General features: G+C 41.8%; 2 protein-coding genes across 2 annotated transcripts; one reads left to right on the forward strand and one right to left on the reverse strand.

Moving 5' to 3' along the window:
- Window positions 1–5,837: 5,837 nt before the first annotated feature.
- LOC110901436 lies at window positions 5,838–6,551 on the forward strand. Its single transcript, XM_022148265.1, has one exon. The coding sequence runs from the start codon at window positions 5,838–5,840 to the stop codon at window positions 6,549–6,551; it is 714 nt and encodes a 237-aa protein (XP_022003957.1).
- Window positions 6,552–8,973: 2,422 nt separating this feature from the next.
- LOC110901437 (WEB family protein At5g16730, chloroplastic-like) lies at window positions 8,974–16,369 on the reverse strand. The gene is made up of 5 exons (XM_022148267.1): window positions 15,728–16,369; window positions 15,565–15,652; window positions 14,106–14,174; window positions 13,587–13,997; window positions 8,974–9,122 (listed from the first exon to the last, which is right to left on the reverse strand). The coding sequence occupies exons 1-5, from the start codon at window positions 16,367–16,369 to the stop codon at window positions 8,974–8,976; spliced, it is 1,359 nt and encodes a 452-aa protein (XP_022003959.1).
- Between the last annotated feature and the right edge of the window lie 3,166 nt (window positions 16,370–19,535).

Genomic DNA, 19,535 nt, shown 5'->3' on the forward strand with positions numbered 1-19,535 from the left:
GAGACTCTACAGAATTCCCCGCAGGAAAAAACGTCAAAGATGGCAAAACTAAGTTAAGTTCCATCTAATTATTAAGACTTTGTAATGCCTCTGCGCGTTATCCATGAATAAAAATTACAAAGTTTCTATCATTTGTATTTACAAAATGCATGCAATTTCTTTTTAGTAAGCTCGAAAACATTATGGTAGTATAAAATAAGCTCCATTCGCGGTCGGTGATTACTTCACAAACGACTATAAACTCCACGCATGAGCTTCATACCAACTTCATTCGCCTTACTTAAGTGAAAGCAATTGTACTCATGCAAAAAATTGTGAAGGCATTCAAACAAATAGAAACATATTACTTTCAGCGTACAAATACGCCCTAACAAGATTCAAACACGGCAGTGTTTCGAATTTTTACGCAAACAGCGCAACAAAACAAGGACATACATCCCACAGAAAAAAAGAGGGGAAAAACACAAATTGTTCAGAAACAAATTTCACCCTACTCTAAAACTTCTTCCTCATCAGGAAAGATTTCTTTAAGCTGCGTTACCGGATCGTCCGACTGCAGCGCTACATCTATCAATACCATAACTGGGAGTTGTAAGTTATTAAACTCCGCCTTCATAGAAGCAAGCGCGGCCGCAGTATCTACACCAAAAGTAGCAGACTTGCTGTCATCCCAAGTAACCTTCAGCGCACTCGTTACATGATGAGAGCATTCTGCATAACCTTGCGCATAACCATCCCGCTGTGCAGCAACCACTAAATCCGCAACAGTCTTATCCAGCTCTTTAGAGTTTAACACAGATTCAGCAACCTATGAAACCAATCAGTAGCAATTAACACACAAAAAAAAAAAAAAATCAGCGCAAGTGCATATATAAGGTAGGAAGCTTACACAGGCAATCCCACGATCTTTCAACCAGGTCATGTCATTCCTTAAAGGCTCAAGCTCGCTCTCTGCTGAAACCCGCGCCGTCTCGGAATTTTCCAATTTCTCTTCGGTCACAGTCAAGCGGCGGGAAGACTCAGCATGTTCAGAACGCGCAAGATCCAGGTCTTTTTTCAGTTGTTCCTGGTCAGAAACCAAAGCAGTAAGTTCCTCTAGTTCCTTATTCCTAATGGCAAGAGTACTTGAAGCTTGTACCTCCCGTTGCTCGCTACGTTCCCTATGAGCACGAGCTTCTGCCAACAAAGCTTCCAAATCAGCTTTCTCCTTCTTCAATCTCTCAACCTCCGCATCTTGATTCTTCAGCTTTTCAACATCAGCTTTGAGGTTATTTATAATAATACGGAGATTTGCCTTCTCTGCATTATCCTTTTCACAAATCTTCCGCCAGTTTTTTCGTTCTTCAGAAAGAAGAGCAGCTTCAGCTTCAGCCTTTCTTTTCCAACCAGCAACAGACCACTCCTCAGTCTTCCGCTCAGCTTCAAACTTGGCTTGATCATCTTTTAGTTTCGCCATCAATTGCGCCAAGTGTCTCTCATCACTGGAGAATTTCTTCTGAGCTGCCGCAAAAGATTTTTGCTCCTTATGCATATTATACCACTCTCGAACAATACGATGGGTGGTAGAAACATGAGCGGCGGTCTCAGCAACGTAAGACTGATAGGCCTGATCGCAAGATTGGCTTTCTTGAAACTTGACCTCCCCAGGCGGAAGTATCCCCTGCAGCCAATCTTGGCACACATGCAAGTCCGCAAAATTATCCCCTTTCTTCAAGTTCCAGACAGGAGCGTGAAGGTCACCAGCATCTTTCTCCGAATAACTCCGATAGTAATAATCTCCCAAAGTTTCATCTGGATGGATAGGAGATTGCTTACTAGCACCAGCTGATGAGTCTTGTTCTTCAACAGTCATCCTCTCAACATGCTCCGGCATAGTACCTGAAGGCGAAGGAGTAGGAACTTTTTCAGTTGCCCCTCCCTTTGGCCTTGGGTAACCACCTCGGGAATCGAAGGATTATCCGTATTATTCGGGCCAGCATCAGCAGACCTCTCGGTTTCAACAAACTTTTCCGCGTCATCTACACCCTCCGTAGCAGCCGCAGGAGCATGCGGAAGGGTAGGAGGAAGTTCTTCATTCACCACAGGTTGCACGTTTATGGGAGTTGGAACAACAGGAGCCGCTGCAAAAATAAAAATCCATGAAAATCTAACCCATAAAGCGGAAACAAGAGAAGACACTGCTTACCAGGAACAGATCCCGTAACGAAAGCATCAAGGTTACCCCTTCGGGTAATCTTCTTTCTCTGAATCTTCTTGGGAGGCTGACCCTCCGCGGTGGCATCAGTTTGTTTTCTCTTGCTTGCTCCTCTCTGCACCAAATGCTCAGGACTAGATTCTAAGTCAATTAGATCATCTGGGTTGGATGGAGGAATATCAGCAGAATCTTTCGGCTCTGATTTCGGTCGCCGAATAGTAACTGCAGGCGTAAGACCCTCCAAAGTATCAGAAACCACCACATAATCACACTTGTCAGAAGAATGGCGCATACCTTTCTTCTCAACATTTCTAACTTTGAAAGATTGAGTCTTTCCGGCATCACCTTTCTTGGGCGCAACATTACTAGCCGTAGCGCGCCTTTTCCTCTCAGGACCTACGCCCAAGTTTGACAACTCACCTACAAAGCGCAAAGAACAATTAAGGCATGAAGTAAAAAGTTAAGACAAACAACGAACACAATCTTACCTGCGCCAGCAGCAGGAGGATCAGACAGATCCGCGTCCCGCGGAAAAGAAAAATTCTTTGCAATGCGATCGTACCAAAATTCTTCATCAGGATTTTTCTTGATGGTACCCATCCTTCCCCCTTCTCTTTTATAAGCAGCAACATACAGTGAAACAACTGCAGGGAAAAGCAGACAGGCTCAAAAAAAAAAAAAAAAACCTTAAACCGTACCATGGCCCCCCTCGGTGTATACATGCTTGTCGTCCCGATCCATCTTCCAGTTTAAACTCATTCCAGCTCCAACAAGGGCTTTCTCTGGTAAAGCAATATTAGGTATCTCCTTCAGATCCTGGTACCAAGTTTCCTCAGAAGGGGTTTGGAGTGTTTCAATAGGAACATCCTCTTTTCCCCTCAACACCATCCTCATCGGAATCACTCCGGCCTTGATGAAGAAAAATTTCTGTTTCCAATCGTGGAAGGATTTCGGAGGATTGAGCAAAATCTTCTTTGCAGTAGCTCTCTGAACGAAAGAGTAAAACCCCTGGGTACAGTGCATTTGGTGAAAAACCCTAAATCGAGGAACGGTCGGCTCAATATTCATAGTCCGACACACGAACTCAAAATGTCGAACCCTGACCATACCAATAGGATGCAGTTGGGAAAGATGAATGTTATAAAATGTAAGGATGTCAAGAAGAAACGTCGTTGCAGGAAAACGAAAGTTGCCATCACAGAAGAAATCCCAGAAAAGGGTGATATACCCAGACGGAGCATCTGCCGCCGTCTGCCCTTCTTCAGGGTACAGAGCACCCCAACTTTCCGGAAGCTTAAGATTTCGCATCAAACCGTCAAAAGACCCCCTCGGCCACTTCAATGGTGGAAGATCAGAAGACATCTCTTCAGCAAGACTTTCTTGATTTTCTCCGGTCGACATAAAAAGAAGAATGATGGGTTTCTCAAGAAAAGAAAGGAAGGAGAAAAGTTTCAACAGAATAATGATGGCATTTGGAGGTTACCCAAACGTTATATACTCATCGCAATAAATAAGCATCGGGAACCGTCACAGCAATTTTTTCGGTATCACAGTCCCTCAACAAAGCAGAAAAAGTACACACTCGTCTGCACACGCGCGTGAAAGGCACGAAAAGCAGCATATACCTGACAGTGTCAGCCTGACCTACAGTCTTAGCTGTACCATCCTATAACGACAAAAGATTTCCAAAATCCCCAAAACAAAATGGAGTCTTCTCATAGAAGATTTCTCATTTTTTCAAGCTCAAAAACCATCTCTCTCCTAAGTCCAGTGCTCCACTTATTTGCATAAGTACAACACTAGACTGGGGGGACTTGAAGGGGTAAGGTCCCAAAAATCCCACAAAAGGATATGGGACCATACCACCAAACCGACCTTTCAAACTTTCTAACCTTGCGCAGCCGCGCATTAGTCTTGCAGAAGGAAGAAAGAAACAATAGTCGCGCGCCCAAAGGGAAACCTGAAACCTTGCGCCATCTTCCATTTAGCAAGGGTCAAAACCCTGAAACCAAAACGTCCACCCAAATATCCAGACTTGGATATTATTTTACCCAGACTTGGGATCTATCCAACCGTGTGCACACTATAAAGTGCCACACCAGATTACAGCAGTAATCTTCTAGAAGAAATATGATCGTGCACCACCCAGACGGTTGTAACCGTCTGGACACGTGTCATCATCACAAACATTCCTGAAATCACCACGATAGCATGTAAATTGGAGAACGATCTCCACTCAAACCACTTTCCACGTGGCAATTCCCCAACCGTAGATCAAGTCGTGATCCGTGTGCACTCACGTCGGATCAAAGCAACTTAACAAAAAGTAAAAAGACTTAACGGAAGGAAAGATAACCGCTACGGTGTTAGCATCTTCCGTTATCTTTTCAATAACAGATTTTCCCTCCAAAACTCTCGGTTATAAATAGGAGAACTCTTCAGGTATGAACTCAGATCCAATCTCACTACTCAATTACCTTATCTTCTCCATACAAATACTTATTCTCACACCGGAGTCGGGTCAAGGAGAGAACCCTCTTCTCCCCTTGACGAGGCTAACGGTGTTCTGTTTTGCAGAATAGCCGGAGAAGAAGTCCGATCACCACTGAACCAATTGAGAGAGAACTAACCTTTTATGCGGATTCAAACCCCCTGGTCCAACTGATTCCGATCTGTTGAACCAGTGTTTCTTCATTGGCGCCCACCGTTTTCTCAGTTTTTCTAGTTCCTATCTCGTTTCGGTTCAGTTCATCTCATTTTTCTGTTTTTACATATGGCAGAAAATTCATCTTCTCACCGACGATCCGGTCCTCGACCAAATGTCGGAAACAATCTACCAGTCGAAGGGATGGTGGAAGAGGCCTCAGACCATAATGAGGTTCAATCTAATGGAGCAAATAACCCTGTTACTCCAGGGATATTTCCCATAAATCCCGCCCAATCAATTCTACCACCGGGGGAAACTCCGATATCATGGTATGTCCGGTCACAAGGAGCATTAAATGCAGTGTATACACAATTGTGTGCTCAAACTGCTCCCGTAACACAATCACGAAGGCCGGGATCTAGAGCTCATGCTTCTCAACGAGAAGAATCAACGAATGATGGAACGAACAGCTATCAGAGACAACACCATGAGTCACAGCCTCGTCAAAGGCAATCAGTTCATGATAGGTTGGGCTCCCCTTGGGATGCCCACACCGATGAATCTGACCAAACATATCGTTTGAGCGCAAACACCAGCGTATTCAACAGGCTGCACCCAAACTCTAACAAATCCAGGCCTCGAGCGGTGTACAACCCTGAGGCGGAACATAATTACGACTTAGTTTACCGCCCTGCAGAACCAGCGGAAAACTCGTAGTTTATACTGTAAATAGCTCTGGCTCCGTTAGAAAGGGCAAAATTACCATCTAACGTCGGCAAATCCAATGGGTTAACTGATCCCGACGATCATTTGAGGGTCTTCACCAGCGCAGGATTGGTCGGCGGTTGGACTCTTCCGCTTTGGTGTCATTTGTTTGTTCAAACATTAACGGGGCCAGCGCGAATCTGGTTTGATAATCTCCCAACAGGGCAAATCGAGTCATGGAAAGATCTGCGCCAAAAATTCTTAACACACTTCAGTCAGCAAAGGCGCTCCATGCGGGATACATCTGATGTCATGAACATATGGCGTCGAGATGATGAGAATTTGGAAGATTTTATAACCAGGTATAATAAGGAAGTATTGGAGATCGGTGGTGTCCACGAACAGCTAATCCGCGCTCAGTTTAAGTACGCGGTTAGATGTGACGATATGGTCAAAGTGCTGTCCGGAACAGAAGGCCTCCCCAAGAGTTGGGAAAAGATAATGGCGGCGGCCAAGGTTTACGCACAAACAGAGAAAAACCTTACTACAAACAGACCACCACCACCACACAGCAGGCCCACAGATTTAAGTGCAACAGGCGAACGAAGATTCAAGAAATCATGGCGCGAGTCATCTGGAAGCCGCTCCTCTGAAGATGCTTGCGCAACAATTAACAAACTCTCTGCTCAGAGAGATAACAAGCATGAAAACAGGGAGAGGCAGTGGACCCCACTGACAAAGACTCCGGCGGAAGTCCTGAGTACCGAGGATTATCAGTTTAAACCACCAATCCCGATGAAGAGTAAACGTGGTCAGGACCTAGCGCAGTATTGCGAATATCATAAGGATACGGGACACACCACAAACAATTGCATTTCCTTGCGCACCGAGATAGAGAAAGCCCTCAAAAATGGGGAGTTCACGCATCTACTCCAGAATATGCGCAAAGAGATAAAGCAAATCACCCGGGGAGAAGAAACCTCCAACAAACGAGCCAAGACCTAAGAGACTCTACAGAATTCCCCGCAGGAAAAAACGTCAAAGATGGCAAAACTAAGTTAAGTTCCATCTAATTATTAAGACTTTGTAATGCCTCTGCGCGTTATCCATGAATAAAAATTACAAAGTTTCTATCATTTGTATTTACAAAATGCATGCAATTTCTTTTTAGTAAGCTCGAAAACATTATGGTAGTATAAAATAAGCTCCATTCGCGGTCGGTGATTACTTCACAAACGACTATAAACTCCACGCATGAGCTTCATACCAACTTCATTCGCCTTACTTAAGTGAAAGCAATTGTACTCATGCAAAAAATTGTGAAGGCATTCAAACAAATAGAAACATATTACTTTCAGCGTACAAATACGCCCTAACAAGATTCAAACACGGCAGTGTTTCGAATTTTTACGCAAACAGCGCAACAAAACAAGGACATACATCCCACAGAAAAAAAGAGGGGAAAAACACAAATTGTTCAGAAACAAATTTCACCCTACTCTAAAACTTCTTCCTCATCAGGAAAGATTTCTTTAAGCTGCGTTACCGGATCGTCCGACTGCAGCGCTACATCTATCAATACCATAACTGGGAGTTGTAAGTTATTAAACTCCGCCTTCATAGAAGCAAGCGCGGCCGCAGTATCTACACCAAAAGTAGCAGACTTGCTGTCATCCCAAGTAACCTTCAGCGCACTCGTTACATGATGAGAGCATTCTGCATAACCTTGCGCATAACCATCCCGCTGTGCAGCAACCACTAAATCCGCAACAGTCTTATCCAGCTCTTTAGAGTTTAACACAGATTCAGCAACCTATGAAACCAATCAGTAGCAATTAACACACAAAAAAAAAAAAAAAATCAGCGCAAGTGCATATATAAGGTAGGAAGCTTACACAGGCAATCCCACGATCTTTCAACCAGGTCATGTCATTCCTTAAAGGCTCAAGCTCGCTCTCTGCTGAAACCCGCGCCGTCTCGGAATTTTCCAATTTCTCTTCGGTCACAGTCAAGCGGCGGGAAGACTCAGCATGTTCAGAACGCGCAAGATCCAGGTCTTTTTTCAGTTGTTCCTGGTCAGAAACCAAAGCAGTAAGTTCCTCTAGTTCCTTATTCCTAATGGCAAGAGTACTTGAAGCTTGTACCTCCCGTTGCTCGCTACGTTCCCTATGAGCACGAGCTTCTGCCAACAAAGCTTCCAAATCAGCTTTCTCCTTCTTCAATCTCTCAACCTCCGCATCTTGATTCTTCAGCTTTTCAACATCAGCTTTGAGGTTATTTATAATAATACGGAGATTTGCCTTCTCTGCATTATCCTTTTCACAAATCTTCCGCCAGTTTTTTCGTTCTTCAGAAAGAAGAGCAGCTTCAGCTTCAGCCTTTCTTTTCCAACCAGCAACAGACCACTCCTCAGTCTTCCGCTCAGCTTCAAACTTGGCTTGATCATCTTTTAGTTTCGCCATCAATTGCGCCAAGTGTCTCTCATCACTGGAGAATTTCTTCTGAGCTGCCGCAAAAGATTTTTGCTCCTTATGCATATTATACCACTCTCGAACAATACGATGGGTGGTAGAAACATGAGCGGCGGTCTCAGCAACGTAAGACTGATAGGCCTGATCGCAAGATTGGCTTTCTTGAAACTTGACCTCCCCAGGCGGAAGTATCCCCTGCAGCCAATCTTGGCACACATGCAAGTCCGCAAAATTATCCCCTTTCTTCAAGTTCCAGACAGGAGCGTGAAGGTCACCAGCATCTTTCTCCGAATAACTCCGATAGTAATAATCTCCCAAAGTTTCATCTGGATGGATAGGAGATTGCTTACTAGCACCAGCTGATGAGTCTTGTTCTTCAACAGTCATCCTCTCAACATGCTCCGGCATAGAGATAAAGCAAATCACCCGGGGAGAAGAAACCTCCAACAAACGAGCCAAGACCTAAGAGACTCTACAGAATTCCCCGCAGGAAAAAACGTCAAAGATGGCAAAACTAAGTTAAGTTCCATCTAATTATTAAGACTTTGTAATGCCTCTGCGCGTTATCCATGAATAAAAATTACAAAGTTTCTATCATTTGTATTTACAAAATGCATGCAATTTCTTTTTAGTAAGCTCGAAAACATTATGGTAGTATAAAATAAGCTCCATTCGCGGTCGGTGATTACTTCACAAACGACCATAAACTCCACGCATGAGCTTCATACCAACTTCATTCGCCTTACTTAAGTGAAAGCAATTGTACTCATGCAAAAAATTGTAAAGGCATTCAAACAAATAGAAACATATTACTTTTAGCGTACAAATACGCCCTAACAAGATTCAAACACGGCAGTGTTTCGAATTTTTACGCAAACAGCGCAACAAAACAAGGACATACATCCCACAGAAAAAAAGAGGGGAAAAACACAAATTGTTCAGAAACAAATTTCACCCTACTCTAAAACTTCTTCCTCATCAGGAAAGATTTCTTTAAGCTGCGTTACCGGATCGTCCGACTGCAGCGCTACATCTATCAATTCCATAACTGGGAGTTGTAAGTTATTAAACTCCGCCTTCATAGAAGCAAGCGCGGCCGCAGTATCTACACCAAAAGTAGCAGACTTGCTGTCATCCCAAGTAACCTTCAGCGCACTCGTTACATGATGAGAGTGTAGGACCGGTTTTTCGACCGTTCAATTGCGTAACGAACGTTTCACGTGCGGAATCCGTGAACGAACGTGACCGAACACACGATAACGTACTACTAACGAGAATCTATTACAAGAATTGACATGTACGGTACAAGAATCTCGTTTACAATCACTTTCTCTCTCTACTTTCTCTCTCTAGAAAGTCTTCTCCTCCAAGTCTTCTTCAAAGTCTAACTCCAAATCTCTAAAAACTATGACATAACTCCTATTTATATGGTCAAGGCAACTAAATGAAAGTTTACACTAATTACAAGTTTGCCACCTTGCCATTTCTAACTAAATACGACAATACGCGCATGATTCCTTCCGGCTTTTCACTACAACTCGGATTGACGAAGGCGATAGACATGAAATGCATCAACAATCTCCCCCTTGGATATTGCCGTAGTCAATTCGTAGTGAAAATCATAGCGACTTGACTTTCTATTTGAGAGACTCGAACGAAGATGTAGTCGACAGACAACTGCACTAACAAACTCCCCCTTGGATGTTGACGGAATCTTTAGTGAGAGTCTTCAAATACTCTTGCTCGAACAGAATCCCAGAGGATCTGTATTTTCTTTAGAATCTTCAGGCTCCCCCTTTCGTCAAGCTTCCGTGCTTTTGGGATCAACACCTGGCTTTCCAGATACAAGCTCCTTTAGCGTTGAGCTCGTCTTCAGACTCCCCCTCAGAATCAGATGTCGGGATCGTAGTCTGGCTTTTCGTATCAACAAATTCTGAAACCTACACATCTCAAACTCTCTATTACAAACCAATAAAGTTGTGATTCGACTTAATGAATCAACTAAACGTTTGAGAATTATTTTCATTTAAAACTTATCACAAATTTTACACATTCCAATTTCTGATTCAAATTAATGAATCATCTTAAACATTTCAAATCAGTTAACCAACCTGTCTGTTCATCATGTTTAGCCTTTGAGATTTTGAATGTCAGCTTTTCATCTTCAGTTGTCGAAAATCTTTTTGGATTTTTCAAAATAAGAAACATAAATGCAAAGACAGAAATTAAATGCGGAAATGAAATATGTACAAACATATTTTTGTGAGTTTGTGTAAGAGGATCATATCAGTTTTTGAGACACATCACAAGCACCGTTAAGCTTTTAGACATTTTAAGTTCTAAACAATTCACGTTGATTGACGATATTGTTGTCCACTTAAGCTCAATCTAAAAACTTTCGAAATGCTTACCGATACGTTAAGGTATATTAATTATGCACTAAGTTCTTATGGACCCCACGATCTCAGCATATCCCCTCATCATGCAATACACTAACTCAAGTAATGCCTTTAAACTTTCATCAACTGTGATTTGTGCGAAAACAAAGCAGAATGTTTAAACATTAACAATCAGGTCGATACTTCCGTATACGCAGAGAAAGTCCAATGTTTAAACAAAATAAGAAAATAAAATAAGTTGAAGTTGTTTAGGCTTTAACCACCAGGTCGATACTCCCGTATACGCAGAGGAGGTCCAAAGCTTAAACGAAACACCAAAGAAAATAAAGCAGAACGTTTAGGCAACAACATCCAGGTCGATACTCACGTATACGCAGAGGATGTCCGATGCTTAAACAAAATAAAGAAATCAAACAAGTTTAAATCTTTGCAAAATGAAATGCACAATCACAGCGATTTTTCAGCAAAGTAGTGAAAGTTCACAAACTTAACCAGTTTTATGTCTTTCGACAATCAGCGATTACTGAGCAGGCACACAGTCAAGAAGGACAAAAACTAAGTACTATGCTTTCAACCATGTTTCCCACTAGAACTAGGCTTTTTCATTTATATTTGTATCGTTATCGCAAATCTACTAGTCTAGCTGAGCCTATCGTCACATCTTTAGTGAGATCGTTTATCACATTTGACATTTCATTTCCTTAGCATGCTGTGATAGTCCACTGATTTACTATCATTTCCTCTTTTATCAACAAAACTCTTTTTTAAATTTTTCGATGTTTTTGACTTTTTCAAATTTTCTAATTTTTTTTTTTTAAATTTTTCTCCCCCTAAAAACAAAATATGTTTCAATTTTGATTTTCTGAGAAAATTTGAAACAAACTGTACAAAGTTGACAACTTGATGAGAATCACTTCACTTCTCCATCCACTTGGCGTAAACAATCAGAACTCCCCCTCACAACAAACTATTTTCCCATTGTGATTTCAAAACACTTAAGTTTGTTTTAATCAAAATGGTTTTTCCGGAAAATTAGTTTTGTGTGACAGTTCATAAACACGGGGTTTCATCACATTGTTCTTCAAATTACTACTTGTAGAAAAGATGAATCAAGTACAACTTAATGTCCCTGATTTATCTTTTGAAGACGAAAAATCACCAGAGTGAAATTTCTCAAGAAATGTGCCGATTCATGTTCCACGCTTACCAATCTGGGAACTCCGGCAAGTCAGGATTTTAAGCAACGAATGTAGGCACCCAAGCCTGACCAGCCTTGGGTGTATTTGAGTTATTTTCACTCGGGGTTTGAACATTCCTTTTTGTTTCATAAAATTCTTTAACCCCTTTAACCTTTCCCTCAACCATCTTTCCAAAAATATTTTTCACTTTTCCATTAAAAGCCTTTTCGACATCAAATTCTTTCTTTTCAGAATAGAATTTATTCGAAATTTTCACTTTACCATCTTTTTGTTTAAAATTTTCAGTTCGCAATGGTGGAAAGTTTGTGTCATCCATTGGCGGAACTGAATTTTCACTTTTGAGCTCAACTTGTGGCTCCTCTGATTTTGACGAATCAGAATCATCGCCTGAAGGTGGCTTGTCTGACTTCGGCACGTCAGATTCATCGCCGACCTTTTCCTTCTTCTTTTCCTCTTTCGTCCTCAGATTTGCATCTGACGAATTCGGTTTACTTGACTTCGTTGTCGAGTGAATCGATTCATCAGCACTCTTATTCGATCTGTCGGGTGAACCCGAGGACAAAATCTTCTCGAGATACTCTCGTGCTTTCTTCCTCTTCTTCCTCAGTTTGTCTTTCTGCCCTTGAGAAAGCTTCACTTTCGTTTCTTGAACTTTAGGTTCTTGGACCTTCTGTTCTTTGACATTCTGTTCTGAAACTTTCAGTTTCTTGGGCTTGACAGTGACTGGTTTCTTTGCCAATTTCTGAGAATTAACCCTCAATATTTCACTTGATTTCCTTGGGCAATCTCTGGCAATGTGTCCTTGGATTTGGCAATTATAGCATCTTCTTGTCTCAAATCTCTGTCTCTGGCAGTTAACAGCAATGTGTCCTTGATATCCACATTTGTAGCACATTCTGTTATCGTACCAATCACCATTTTCATACCAAACGCTTAGATCAAAGCATTGTCTAGCGTGGTGATACTCCTTCCTCCTCTTGATTGTTGGATTTGGCTTTTGAGCACTGTGGTCTGACCTGCACCACTTATTACCAACAATTTTTGAATTTTCGTTTTTCAATTTTTGTACTTTTTTATTGCGATTGGATGATTGATCTGATGAGCTTTTATTTTTGTTTTGAACAATTTTCAAATTTTTACCTTTTTGTTTTTGTTCTACACTCTTCTTAACAGGTTCCTGCTTTGAGCATTCACCTATTTCAGTAGATTGCAAAACAGTATTTTTGAATTTTTCTTTTAATTCTAAAAACAATTTTTGTTTTTCAATTTTTGTATTTACATCATCAGATTTCTCATCACAATCTTCAACTTTGACATTGTCAAAGTTTGTGACATCGTCACTTATTGGAATAGAATTGATTGGTTTTGGACAGGGAAACTTCAAACTATCTGATGAAGTCACAAAACCTATCAATTTCTTCTCAAGTTCATCAATCTTGCTTCTGGAATTTTCAGCTTCTTTTTCAAGCTGAGATATTCTACCAAGATGAGACTTGATCACATTTTCATTCTCATTCTTCAAATTTTCAAGAACAGATTTTTCAATTTCCAAAATTTTTAACTGTTCTTGGAATTTTGATTCGTTTGCTTTCAAATTCTTGTTTTCCAACTTAATCCAGAAATCTTCATCTTCTGATGATTTCTGTTTGCTTTCAAAGTCTTTTTCTTTCTCTTTCAAAACCTTGTTTTCTGATGTCAAACTGTTTAAATTACCCAACAGTTTGTCATTTTCAACTTTCAGTTTCTCACAAATTTCCTGAATCATAAGAATCTGTTTCTCATCAGCTTGCTTCTCATCTGTCAACTTCTTGATCTCCAATGCCAAAATTTTTGCACCTTTTATGAGTTTGTCATTATCGGTCTTAAAGTTGTCACATTTGAAACATATTGATGCATTCTTCACAGATTCTCCAACTTTTGAATCTTTTTCTTTCAAAATTTTGTTTTCCAATGTCAAACTGTCCAAATTACTTAACAGTTTGACATTGTCTGATTCAAATTTGTCACATCTTGAACACTTCTCGGTCATCTTTACATCCTCAGCTTTCTTCTCAAGCTTGATCGCTGAAATTTCTTTAACCTGTTCCTCTACCTCTCGAACATTTTCATCAGATTTACATTTTGCTTCATCAGTTGCTTCACTTCTAATCTTTTGTAGTTCAAGTTCTCGCTCTTTAATCTTATCGATAAACTCACCCAAACTCACTTCTAAGTATCTCGTCTTCCAATCTGACAGATACATTCTCCATTCATCACCCGGTAAAGCATTTTCCAGTTTGTTAACCCATTCCTCCTTTGTCTTGGTAATCTTCAAACTCACCATTATCCAATACAGCTCGACATACCTTTCGATCAATTCTTCAATCGATTCTCCATCGATACCTGAAAAATTATTGAACTTGTTCAGTACAATATTAATTGCAACATCCATTTTCGTTATCAAACAATTCACAAAAACGAATTTTCAATCAATAATGAAATTCGAATAACAAAGATCAACAAATCGAGTGAGGATTCTCTCGGGTGAGGATCCTATTCTTGACAAACACCTTGGATTACCTGCAATTAAACAAGTAAACAATCAGTTTAAAACTCTTTGAATTCGTAACAGTGTGTGAATTAACCAATCTAAGACTCGTTGTCGAAGATTCGTGAACTCAATCCAAAATTTTCCGGGGTCAACTGATTGAGTCAACTGAATGGTGATATTTTGGGCTTCAAATAGGTGTGGGCTTTTGTGATTGTTTAATGGGCGGCAAGATAACAACTATTGGTGATTAAAATGGTAATGGGGCGGTGGATATTTTCTCATTTAAACAACTCCTCAAGTGAACAATCAGTGGGTTTTGGGCGGTGGGGATGACAACAACAACTTCACATGGGCTGTGTTGATTGGACCTCAACAAGTAATGGATGGTGTCTTGGGCAGTGAACAAAGGGACGGTTCAGTGATGTTGGGTTGATTTTGGCGGTTAACCTGCAACTGACAACAACCTGCAACTTCAGATAGTCACATGAAGAAGACGACACATAAGCGAACCACACTCTGACACATAAGCGAACCAGAACTCGAATTACGAGCGAACCAGGAAGTTTCCAATGAGCGATCCAGCTACAATATTACAAGCGATCCAGACCTGAAATACGAGCGGTTCCAAACTTGAATTACGAGCGAACCAGAACTTGAATTACGAGCGGTTCCGAACTTGAATTACGAGCGAACCACAGCTGAAAGTTCACGCAATTTCGGACCGAAAATCTGCAATATCTCCAAAACTACATGGAATTTCGATCTGAAACTTTGTAGGGTTTCAATTCAATGTATTTCGCACAATATACTTGAATTTCAGACGAATCGAACCGTGTTTACCCTTTCAATTTGACGAAAAACCGTAAAAAAATGTAAGAAATGAGTAGAAGATGAAGTAATCAACGAAATCGGATCTGATTTGGCTCTGAATCGGCTGAAATCTGTACGAGAACGACGTGTTTGATCAAGCAATCGAGCTCCTAGCTCTGATACCACTTGTAGGACCGGTTTTTCGACCGTTCGATTGCGTAACGAACGTTTCACGTGCGGAATCCGTGAACGAACGTGACCGAACACATGATAACGTACTACTAACGAGAATCTATTACAAGAATTTACGTGTACGGTACAAGAATCTCGTTTACAATCACTTTCTCTCTCTACTTTCTCTCTCTAGAAAGTCTTCTCCTCCAAGTCTTCTTCAAAGTCTAACTCCAAATCTCTAAAAACTATGACATAACTCCTATTTATATGGTCAAGGCAACTAAATGAAAGTTTACACTAATTACAAGTTTGCCACCTTGCCATTTCTAACTAAATACGACAATACGCGCATGATTCCTTCCGGCTTTTCACTACAACTCGGATTGACGAAGGCGATAGACATGAAATGCATCAACAGAGAGCATTCTGCATAACCTTGCGCATAACCATCCCGCTGTGCAGCAACCACTAAATCCGCAACAGTCTTATCCAGCTCTTTAGAGTTTAATACAGATTCAGCAACCTATGAAACCAATCAGTAGCAATTAACACAAAAAAAAAAATCAGCGCAAGTGCATATATAAGGTAGGAAGCTTACACAGGCAATCCCACGATCTTTCAACCAGGTCATGTCATTCCTTAAAGGCTCAAGCTCGCTCTCTGCTGAAACCCGCGCCGTCTCGGAATTTTCCAATTTCTCTTCGGTCACAGTCAAGCGGCGGGAAGACTCAGCATGTTCAGAACGCGCAAGATCCAGGTCTTTTTTCAGTTGTTCCTGGTCAGAAACCAAAGCAGTAAGTTCCTCTAGTTCCTTATTCCTAATGGCAAGAGTACTTAAAGCTTGTACCTCCCGTTGCTCGCTACGTTCCCTATGAGCACGAGCTTCTGCCAACAAAGCTTCCAAATCAACTTTCTCCTTCTTCAATCTCTCAACCTCCGCATCTTGATTCTTCAGCTTTTCAACATCAGCTTTGAGGTTATTTATAATAATACGGAGATTTGCCTTCTCTGCATTATCCTTTTCACAAATCTTCCGCCAGTTTTTTCGTTCTTCAGAAAGAAGAGCAGCTTCAGCTTCAGCCTTTCTTTTCCAACCAGCAACAGACCACTCCTCAGTCTTCCGCTCAGCTTCAAACTTGGCTTGATCATCTTTTAGTTTCGCCATCAATTGCGCCAAGTGTCTCTCATCACTGGAGAATTTCTTCTGAGCTGCCGCAAAAGATTTTTGCTCCTTATGCATATTATACCACTCTCGAACAATACGATGGGTGGTAGAAACATGAGCGGCGGTCTCAGCAACGTAAGACTGATAGGCCTGATCGCAAGATTAGCTTTCTTGAAACTTGACCTCCCCAGGCGGAAGTATCCCCTGCAGCCAATCTTGGCACACATGCCAGTCCGCAAAATTATCCCCTTTCTTCAAGTTCCAGACAGGAGCGTGAAGGTCACCAGCATCTTTCTCCGAATAACTCCGATAGTAATAATCTCCCAAAGTTTCCTCTGGACGGATAGGAGATTGCTTACTAGCACCAGCTGATGAGTCTTGTTCTTCAACAGTCATCCTCTCAACATGCTCCGGCATAGTACCTGAAGGCGAAGGAGTAGGAACTTTTTCAGTTGCCCCTCCCTTTGGCCTTGAGGAACCACCTCGGGAATCGAAGGATTATCCGTATTATTCAGGCCAGCATCAGCAGACCTCTCGGTTTCAACAAACTTTTCCGCGTCATCTACACCCTCCGTAGCAGCCGCAGGAGCATGCGGAGGGGTAGGAGGAAGTTCTTCATTCACCACAGGTTGCACGTTTGTGGGAGTTGGAACAACAGGAGCCGCTGCAAAAATAAAAATCCATGAAAATCTAACCCATAAAGCGGAAACAAGAGAAGACACTGCTTACCAGGAACAGATCCCGTAACGAAAGCATCAAGGTTACCCCTTCGGGTAATCTTCTTTCTCTGAATCTTCTTGGGAGGCTGACCCTCCGCGGTGGCATCAGTTTGTTTTCTCTTGCTTGCTCCTCTCTGCACCAAATGCTCAGGACTAGATTCTAAGTCAATTGGATCATCTGGGTTGGATGGAGGAATATCAGCAGAATCTTTCGGCTCTGATTTCGGTCGCCGAATAGTAACTGCAGGCGTAAGACCCTCCAAAGTATCAGAAACCACCACATAATCACACTTGTCAGAAGAATGGCGCATACCTTTCTTCTCAACATTTCTAACTTTGAAAGATTGAGTCTTTCCGGCATCACCTTTCTTGGGCGCAACATTACTAGCCGTAGCGCACCTTTTCCTCTCAGGACCTACACCCAAGTTTGACAACTCACCTACAAAGCGCAAAGAACAATTAAGGCATGAAGTAGAAAGTTAAGACAAACAACGAACACAATCTTACCTGCGCCAGCAGCAGGAGGATCAGACAGATCCGCGTCCCGCGGAAAAGAAAAATTCTTTGCAATGCGATCGTACCAAAATTCTTCATCAGGATTTTTCTTGATGGTACCCATCCTTCCCCCTTCTCTTTTATAAGCAGCAACATACAGTGAAACAACTGCAGGGAAAAGCAGACAGGCTCAAAAAAAAAAAAAAAAAAAAAACCTTAAACCGTACCATGGCCCCCCTCGGTGTATACAGGCTTGTCGTCCCGATCCATCTTCCAGTTTAAACTCATTCCAGCTCCAACAAGGGCTTTCTCTGGTAAAGCAATATTAGGTATCTCCTTCAGATCCTGGTACCAAGTTTCCTCAGAAGGGGTTTGGAGTGTTTCAATAGGAACATCCTCTTTTCCCCTCAACACCATCCTCATCGGAATCACTCCGGCCTTGATGAAGAAAAATTTCTGTTTCCAATCGTGGAAGGATTTCGGAGGATTGAGCAAAATCTTCTTTGCAGTAGCTCTCTGAACGAAAGAGTAAAACCCCTGGGTACAGTGCATTTGGTGAAAAACCCTAAATCGAGGAACGGTCGGCTCAATATTCATAGTCCGACACACGAACTCAAAATGTCGAACCCTGACCATACCAATAGGATGCAGTTGGGAAAGATGAATGTTATAAAATGTAAGGATGTCAAGAAGAAACGTCGTTGCAGGAAAACGAAAGTTGCCATCACAGAAGAAATCCCAGAAAAGGGTGATATACCCAGACGGAGCATCTGCCGCCGTCTGCCCTTCTTCAGGGTACAGAGCACCCCAACTTTCCGGAAGCTTAAGATTTCGCATCAAACCGTCAAAAGACCCCCTCGGCCACTTCAATGGTGGAAGATCAGAAGACATCTCTTCAGCAAGACTTTCTTGATTTTCTCCGGTCGACATAAAAAGAAGAATGATGGGTTTCTCAAGAAAAGAAAGGAAGGAGAAAAGTTTCAACAGAATAATGATGGCATTTGGAGGTTACCCAAACGTTATATACTCATCGCAATAAATAAGCATCGGGAACCGTCACAGCAATTTTTTCGGTATCACAGTCCCTCAACAAAGCAGAAAAAGTACACACTCGTCTGCACACGCGCGTGAAAGGCACGAAAAGCAGCATATACCTGACAGTGTCAGCCTGACCTACAGTCTTACCTGTACCATCCTATAACGACAAAAGATTTCCAAAATCCCCAAAACAAAATGGAGTCTTCTCATAGAAGATTTCTCATTTTTTCAAGCTCAAAAACCATCTCTCTCCTAAGTCCAGTGCTCCACTTATTTGCATAAGTACAACACTAGACTGGGGGGACTTGAAGGGGGTAAGGTCCCAAAAATCCCACAAAAGGATATGGGACCATACCACCAAACCGACCTTTCAAACTTTCTAACCTTGCGCAGCCGCGCATTAGTCTTGCAGAAGGAAGAAAGAAACAATAGTCGCGCGCCCAAAGGGAAACCTGAAACCTTGCGCCATCTTCCATTTAGCAAGGGTCAAAACCCTGAAACCAAAACGTCCACCCAAATATCCAGACTTGGATATTATTTTACCCAGACTTGGGATCTATCCAACCGTGTGCACACTATAAAGTGCCACACCAGATTACAGCAGTAATCTTCTAGAAGAAATATGATCGTGCACCACCCAGACGGTTGTAACCGTCTGGACACGTGTCATCATCACAAACATTCCTGAAATCACCACGATAGCATGTAAATTGGAGAACGATCTCCACTCAAACCACTTTCCACGTGGCAATTCCCCAACCGTAGATCAAGTCGTGATCCGTGTGCACTCACGTCGGATCAAAGCAACTTAACAAAAAGTAAAAAGACTTAACGGAAGGAAAGATAACCGCTACGGTGTTAGCATCTTCCGTTATCTTTTCAATAACAGATTTTCCCTCCAAAACTCTCGGTTATAAATAGGAGAACTCTTCAGGTATGAACTCAGATCCAATCTCACTACTCAATTACCTTATCTTCTCCATACAAAT

The sequence above is a fragment of the Helianthus annuus genome, chromosome 14, assembly GCF_002127325.2.
Source record: "Helianthus annuus cultivar XRQ/B chromosome 14, HanXRQr2.0-SUNRISE, whole genome shotgun sequence".
Classification (NCBI taxonomy): domain Eukaryota; kingdom Viridiplantae; phylum Streptophyta; class Magnoliopsida; order Asterales; family Asteraceae; genus Helianthus; species Helianthus annuus.